The sequence below is a fragment of the Nicotiana sylvestris genome, chromosome 7 (genome assembly GCF_000393655.2).
Source record: "Nicotiana sylvestris chromosome 7, ASM39365v2, whole genome shotgun sequence".
Classification (NCBI taxonomy): Eukaryota; Viridiplantae; Streptophyta; class Magnoliopsida; order Solanales; family Solanaceae; genus Nicotiana; species Nicotiana sylvestris.
In genome coordinates this window covers 122,465,197-122,473,607 of record NC_091063.1, presented here as the reverse complement: position 1 = coordinate 122,473,607, position 8,411 = coordinate 122,465,197, and the positions used below count along the sequence as shown (strand labels likewise).

General features: G+C 40.6%; 1 protein-coding gene across 1 annotated transcript; it reads right to left on the bottom strand.

Moving 5' to 3' along the window:
• Positions 1–7,554: 7,554 nt before the first annotated feature.
• Positions 7,555–8,055, bottom strand: LOC138873713 (uncharacterized). The gene has a single exon (XM_070152189.1). It carries the CDS (start codon positions 8,053–8,055, stop codon positions 7,555–7,557), a length of 501 nt encoding a protein of 166 aa, XP_070008290.1.
• Positions 8,056–8,411: the final 356 nt, after the last annotated feature.

The window sequence follows — 8,411 nt, the reverse complement described above, 5'->3', positions numbered from 1 at the left end:
AATCTCGAGAAACCATTTAAAAGCTCAGGGAAAACACGGATCTAGAACGGATCTAAAGAAATCAGAAGAACCTCAAAAGCTAGGGTTTCAGAGGAACCCAAATGGTGAGAAAGTCTTGGAAAGTCGTTGATTTGAGCAGGAGAAGTCGAGATCAGGTTCGAACAGCCATGGCTTGCCGGAGCAAGGCCAGAGACGGCCATAGAACTCGAATCAAATGAAGCCTGGACCAAGCTTCTTCATGGTCAGGCCTTGAATCTTCAATAACCCGACGTGTAGGAGTTATATGAGGTCGGTATAAGACTTCAGTTGCCTTGGAAGCCATAGATTCCGGTGGTTTTAGGGTGGAAATAGAGGGAGGCGGCTAGGGTTTCTGAGAGAGAATTTGGGAAAGGGGGAATCCAGAGGCGGCTACCGGTGAGAAATGAATAGGGTTTGGGGGGTATTGGGGAATTAAAAAGGAAAGAAAGAGTGTGAGCCGTTGATTTGTTAGATTAACGGTTGGGATTAAAAAGGGGGCCGAGTGGGTTATTTTAGAAGATCGTGGGTCGGGTAATTTTAGGAATTGGGTCGGGTAATGAGATATGAAGTTGGGTTTAATTGGGATGCCAAATCCAGCCAAAAGTGACATGAAATGGGCTAATATTTAAATAGTAAAATATTAAAGTGGTCGGGTAGCCACTTTTCCCTTGTTTAATTTATAAAAATAGTAAAATAATTTCTGGGAGTAAATTAAAGGTACTAGAATGATTAAAAATAATTAATTATGAAAATAAAAATACTGGATTCAATTTTATAATTATAAACACAATTAAATCTTAAAATAGGCTAATACTACAATTATATGCAATTTAGCTTCAAAAATACTAAATAAATTTGTAAAAATATGCAAAAAATATGTTAGCTATATTTTAGTATAAATATGAGAATTTAATAAGTGAATTTCCAAAATGACAATTTTGGAGAATAATTATTGGGTTTTTCTTGATAAAATAGGGCAATAAGTTGACTTAAAAATTACGAGAAAAATATTAAAACCTTGGGACATACTTATATATGCATATACATACTATTTTGAAAGTATTTTGCATATTAAAAATATACAGGGAAAAATTGGGTATCAACAGTGATGGGATGGGACCTCATCTTTGGCGGCCACTTTACCTTTGTTCCAAGCTTCTTAAGGGCATAGACCACTTTGGTAGGTGAAACACAAAAATTGTGAGCGGATAACAAAGGGAGCGTACCTCTCTTATTCCTATGAGTCTCCGGTCTCAGCCTGGACGGCCCATCATCACAGCGAAAAGGGAAAGGAGCGAATACCCTGACATAGGGCTGATGTCGTTCCTTGTGTGACCGCAAGACTGGGTGATGTCATATTATCCCTTTGTTCTTTCCTGGGCTCAATTTATACCGAGATGATTCATCGAGTTGGTCCACTGAGGCCGTCGTAATATGCTCGGACCTAGGCATAGTAGGCATTATTAATTTTATCCCAAGTGGTTAGAGTTTACTTCATTAATCGGCTCAGTAGCTTTCTATTTGCTCTTGGACTCTCTCTACCCAAACCGTTCTGAAAGGCTTCCACAGCTATCCCTTTAGACACATTTGGTAAGGTCATCCTTACTTTATTGAACTGGGGGAGGGGGGATGGGGGAGGGGTCGAAGATGTCGTTTACACTTGTTTCAGCTTTCTTGGCCTCGGCATGAACTTGTCGGACATTTCTTCAAATATTTCCATGGAGCGGGTCGGTAGTTGTGAATAAAATATTAATTCCCCTTTAGTGAGGTTTTCGCCAATTTTTTCAACAAAATGGAGGACACTTGATCGTTGGTGAGGTCGTTGCCTTTCACAGTGGTGAGGTCGTTGCCTTTCACAGTGGTGATGTAGTGAGTCACATGGTCTTCGGGGTCAGTTATCCCATCGTATATTCTAAGATATAGTGGTATTTTTAAGGTCTTTGGTATGGTATATAGGGCCTCTTCCTCCCTATACGGTTGTTCTATGAACCTAACGGCATTCCTTTTTGGCAGTAATTTAGGGGCGCCATGTATCTTGTCTACCCGTTCCTGGTGTTCTTTTATTTGGTCTCTAAGTACCTTGTTCTCATTCTCCATTTCTTTCATTATTTTCAAAACAATAGCAAGGACGATATCAATGTTACTGCACAGTCAGTAACATTGTGAGTATTACCTGGAGTTGGGGGTCTGGTTGATTGCCCTGTTCGTCCCCTTGCGGTACCGTGTGGGGCTCTTGTGGTTTATGTCAGTCCTAGTATCAGAAACCGGTCAGCATTATCCAGTGTCCACCAAGCTCAGGTTTCCCTGCACCAACAACATGGCCGAGTATGAAGCCTGCATCCTAGGGCTCAAAATGGCCATTGACATGAATATTCAAGAGTTGCTAGTGGTCGAAGATTTAGACCTACTTATACATCAGGTCTGGGAAGAATGGGCAACTAAAAACTCCAAGATACTCCTGTATCTGCATTATGTACGGGAATTGAGGAAGAGGTTCATAAAGACAGAATTCCAACATGTTCCCAGGGTCTAGAATGAGTTTGTCGATGCATTAGCTACCCTATCATCCATGATACAGCATCCAGGCAAGAACTTCATTGACCCCATTCTGGTAAAGATCCATGATCAGCCAGCTTATTGTACTCATATTGAGGAAGAAGCAGACGGAAAACCTTGGTTTCATGATATCAAGGAATATTTGACAAAAGGAGAATACCCGGAGCTCGCGAATCCTACTCAGAAGCGTACACTTCGGAGGTTATCCAACAGTTTCTTTCACAGCGGAGGAATCCTGTATAGAAGGACTCCTGATTTGGGATTGCTAAGGTGTGTCGACGCAAAAGAAGCATCCAGGCTACTCGAGGAAATTCATGCTAGGACCAACGGTCCACATATGAAAGGTTTTGTATTAGCAAAGAAAATACTCCGTGCTGGTTACTTTTGAATGACTATGGAGACAGACTGCATCTGGTATGTCCGAAAATGCCACCGCTATCAAATACATGCAGACATGATAAAGATACCTCCAAGCGAGCTTAATACAACGAGCTCACCATGGCCGTTCGCCGCTTGGGGAATGGATGTTATTGGACCAATCGAGCCCGCCGCCTCCAACAGGCACATGTTTATCCTAGTAGCAATCGACTATTTCGCCAAATGGGTCGAAGCAGCATCTTACAGAGCAGTGACTAAGAAAGTCGTGGCAGACTTTGTCCGCGACCGCATTATTTGTCGATTCGGGATTCCAGAGTCAATCATTACCGACAACGACTCCAACCTCAACAGTGACTTGATGAAATCCATGTGTGAAACCTTCAAGATCAGACACAAGTATTCCACAGCCTACAGACCTCAGATGAAAGGAGCAGTAAAAGCCGCCAATAAGAATATAAAGAAGATATTGAGGAAAATTATAGAGAAGCATAAATAGTGGCACAAGAAGTTATCGTTTTCTTTACTGGGATATCGCACCACAGTCCGCATATTAACCAGGGCAACCCCCTATATGCTAGTTTATGGTACAGAAGCAGTCATTTCCTCCGAGGTAGAAATTCCCTCCCTAAGGATCATACAGGAAGCTGAGCTCAACATTGCAGAGTGGGTGAAAAATTACTATGAGCAGCTAGCCCTTATAGACGGAAAGAGGATGAATGTAATTTTCCATGGTCAACTTTATCAAATAAGAATGTCCAGAGCCTTCAACAAAAGAGGCAAGCCGAGACAGTTCACACCGGGGCAGCTGGAGTTAAAAAAATCTTTTCACATTAAGGTGAAGCCAAAGGGAAATTCTCTCCCAACTGACAAGGTCCGTACATGGTTCATCGGGTTCTAATAGGAGGAGCCCTCATACTTGCAGAAATGGACGGAGAAGTCTGGCCGAAGCCGATCAATTCAGATGCAATCAAGCATTACTATGTGTAACCTTTATACTTCCCTCATATGATGTAAATTGAACTACACCTGACCTGATTTTCGTTTAAGAGGGGATACGTAGGCAGCCCTAAGGGTTCGTTCACAATTCAATAAAATTTTCATTTCCCCCTGAGATTGGAAACTGGGGCAAAATTTTGAGGAGGACCCTCAAAATTTCGTAACAAGGAAGGTTGCAATGTCTTGGACCACGCCGCGGTCGTCGGTTCATCTAAAGAAAACTATTCTCAATTATGTATTTATTGTTACATTTTCTTCACTAAATCATGCATGCTTATTTCTGAAATCGCTCTGTTTAGCAATGCTACCCCCCAACGATACGTACAAAGTCACCAGATCAAAGCCGAGCAGGTCAAGCAGAGCTAGCGGGGATACGAACTAACCCCCCCTTTTTACAAAACTCACGATTTTTCTTTGGATGCAGGCACTTGAGTTGCAAAATCATCAAATGTACTATACACTCACGAGACTCACATTGCTCGGAAATACAACTCTCAGAACCGTTACACTTACTCACAACTGTTGTCCGCACACAGTATCCCTAGCAGTTGCAATATCGCAATCCGCTATCAGCTAAGAAAATTCTATTATCATTTGCCCTTTTACTTCTTGCATAAGGTTATTATTTTGCCTACTGAGGTTAAGCTCTACCTCCATCTGCATTTCTGCATTGCATAAGGCTACCATTCTGCCTTCCGAGGTTAAGCTCTACATCCATCTGCATTTCTGCATTGCATAAGGCTACCATTCTGCCTTCCGAGGTTAATCTCTACCTCCATCTACATTTCTACATTGCATAAGGCTACCATTCTGCCTTCCGAGGTTAAGATCTACCTTCATCTGCATTTTTGCATTGCATAAGGCTACCATTCTGCCTTCCGAGGTTAAGCTCTACTTCCATCTACATTCTTGCATTGCATAAGGCTACCATTTTGCCTTCCGAGGTCAAGCTCTATCTCCATCTGCATTCTTGCATTGCATACGGCTACCATTCTGCCTTCCAAGGTTAAGCTCTGTCTCCATCTACATTTCGGCATTGCATAAGGCTACCATTCTGTCTTTCGAGGTTAAGTTCTACCTCCATCTGCATAGCTGAAAGATCACCACTTTATTATTTGCATGGCTGAAAGATCGCCACCTTTACATTTGCATCGGCTAAAAGATCGCCACCTTATTTGCATGGTTGAAAGAGCGCCACCTTTGCATTTGCATGGCTAAAAGATCGCCACCTTATTTACATTTGCATGGCTAAAAGATTGCCACCTTTACATTTGTATGGCTGAAAGATCGCCACCTTTACATTTGCATGGCTGAAAGATAGCCACCTTACTTACATTTGCATGGCTGAAAGATCACCACATACTGCATTTGCTTGGCTGAAAGATCGCCACTTTATCATTTGCATGGCTGAAAGATCGCCACCTTTTGCATTTCATGGGCTGAAAGATCGCCACCTACTGCATCTCATGGGCTGAAAGATCGCCAAATTGTCCAAAGGCGTCATTGTTCGGAGGCACCATTCTCATAGCCCGAGAACACCATTTCATGGCCTGAGGACCCCTTTTATCTTTTGCATATCATTATTCAAGGGCATCATAGTTCGAAGGCATCATTCTCAAAGCCCGAGAGCATCATTTCATGGCCTACAAATCCTTATTATATGCTTCATGGCCCAGGACGTCATAGTCTAAGTATGTTATCCTAACCGTCCAAAGACAACTTTCATGGTCCAACGGGAATTTGCATCATATTTAAATTTACGCACAATATATGCTTGTGTTGCTTATTTGCAGGTAAACCGGCGAGCAACGGCCGTCTCGGCAGGAGCGATCCCACTCCGGTTCCCGCAGCCCTATCAGACTTTAACCATTTACCTCGTCATTAATATTACGTCCGTTCTTGAAAAGTCTCCATCGGCATACTCCGCCGACGGATCCTGAACTTCATACGGCCCGATTCCCGTAATACTAGGGATATGTGGGCGGCTCAGAAGCCAGAGCACGGCCTAAGTCTCCTCGAACCATTTTGTTCGGTCAAAATTGGTCATCATATCTTTACCCGACAACTCTTTCATCCTTCCCGGGTAAAGAGGGGCAACTGTTGATACCCAATTTTTCCATGTATATTTGTAATATGTAAAATACTTTCAAAATAGCATGTATATGCATATATAAGTATGTCCCAAGATTTTAATATTTTTCTTTTAATTTTTAAGTCAACTTATTGCCCTATTTTATCAAGAAAAGCCCAATAATTATTCCCCAAAATTGTCATTTTGGCAATTCACTTATTATATTCTCATATTTAACTAAATTATAACTAAAATATTTTTTGCATATTTTTAAAAATTTATTTAGTATTTTGTTTAAGCTAAATTGCATATAATTGCAGTATTAGCCTATTTTAAGATTTAATTATGTTTATAATTATAAAATTGACTCCAGTATTTTTATTTTCATAATTATATATTTTTAATCATTATAGAACCTTTAATTTACTCCCAGAAATTATTTTACTATTTGTATAAATTAAACAAGAGAAAAAGTGGCTATTTAACTGTTAGCCCATTTCATTTCACTTCTGGCCGGATTTGGCACTCCAATTAAACCCAATTTCAGATCTCATTACCCGGCCCGATTCCTAAAATTACCTAACCCACGACCCTTTAAAATAACCCACCCGGCCCCCCTTTTTAATCCCAGCCGTTGATCTAACAGATCAACGGCTCACACTCTTCCTTTCCTTTTTAATTCCCCAATACCCCCAAACCCTATTCATTTCTCAGCGGTAGCTGCCCCTAGATTCCCCCTTCGGTGAATGCAGGACTTCAAGTATTCAAATTTTCATAATTTGCATTCGAACACTGGGCAAATAATACATCACAAGACACTAAAAGTGTTGCGAAGATCGGGGATTATTAGAACGGGGATCCTATCTTATCAGGACCGGGGATTGCATGATCAGACCCATAGAAATAAGGTGTACACGTTAGACACATGTATTGGTGGAGTTATTTACTTAAGCAAATGAATGTTTATGTAAATTTATTTTCAAAATGGAAGAAATAAATCAAAGTTCTTTTATTTTTATCTTATTTCTTATCTGAATGATAAGTTAATTTATTTTATCGTTTGAAAGTTAACAAAAACTTCAAATGCTTGTACCGGAATGAATATGAGACTTTATCTTCAAGAGCATCGTAAACATAAGGGCCCTCTCTTATGAAACCCTCATAGTGAAGGGCGGATTCCGGAAGTATTTATGCCCAGAACCAAAAGCTATCGGATGAGAAAATATTCGCGAAGCTTTGTCGGTTAAGTAAAAAGAAATTTTTGCACAATACTTAAGCAAAGGGTTTCTTTATTATTTAAAATTCCAAACTTAAAAATGTAAAGAAAAATTTATACATTAGTTCTCGCCAGCAAAACAGGAAGGGAGGGGACAGTCTTTGCTTTCTCTATTGCGAAAAGGTTGTCCCATTTTTGGTTCAAGGTCTTCGTGTTCTTTTGTTTCTCTTTTGGTTCCTGAATACTCAAAGTTAGTATTCGAAGAATCATATGCAGCGGGCCGAGCAGAAAGGTTCTCACGAGCAGTTATCTCCAGTTCCTAGGCCTTGGCAATACAATCATTAATGTTGGCAATGCCTTCTTTGGCCTCCTCCAAAGTATTCATCTTCGTATGATATATGGTGTAGGTTTTCTCGAAGACGGAGGAATCTTCTTGGTCTTGGAGTTTTTCTCGGATCTTATAAATCTTGGATTGGAGCTTTTCATTTTTAGCTTTTGTTGTGCTGATTTTGGAATCGTGCTCAATGTTGGTGGTTAAGTGAAGTCGATTCTGCTCCATGAATCTTTTGAGTCTTTCTTCAATTTTTGCTCTCCTCTCCTCGGCAACATGGGACTTCTCGGTTTTGGAGAACAATTTAGCCTCCAAATTTTTAACATGTTCCATGAAGATGGACTTACACTCGGCAGCAGTTACAACGTCATGGACTTCGGGCCACTTAGCCTTTGCATCCTTGAGGTCTCCATGTAATTGAGCGGCTTCTTGGTTGTGGACCATGATATCTTGCTTGGACTGCTGTATTCGGGCCTCAAGATCTTCCATTTGAGCAGTTCTTGCCCCAACACCGGGAGGCGCTCGGCAAGCTAATTTAGGTTGGCTAAAAGTTGATCTCGTTCTGAAGCAAGCTCTTGCTTGTCCAAAATCAACCTTTTCAGGTCCTCAGAGGTAAGAAGGTTGGCCTGAAAAAGTGGAGAACTAAAGTTATCATTGCAAAGTATAAATTGAAAGAAGATAGAAAGAAGTCAGATTGTTACCTTCGCTGAGCATTGCATGCTATTACTTATTGTCGATACCCTATTCTTCTCATATTTTTTAATACATATATATACTTTCAAAATAGCACATACGTAGTTATAAGCATGCATAAGCATTTTTATAATTTTTCTATAATTTTTAAA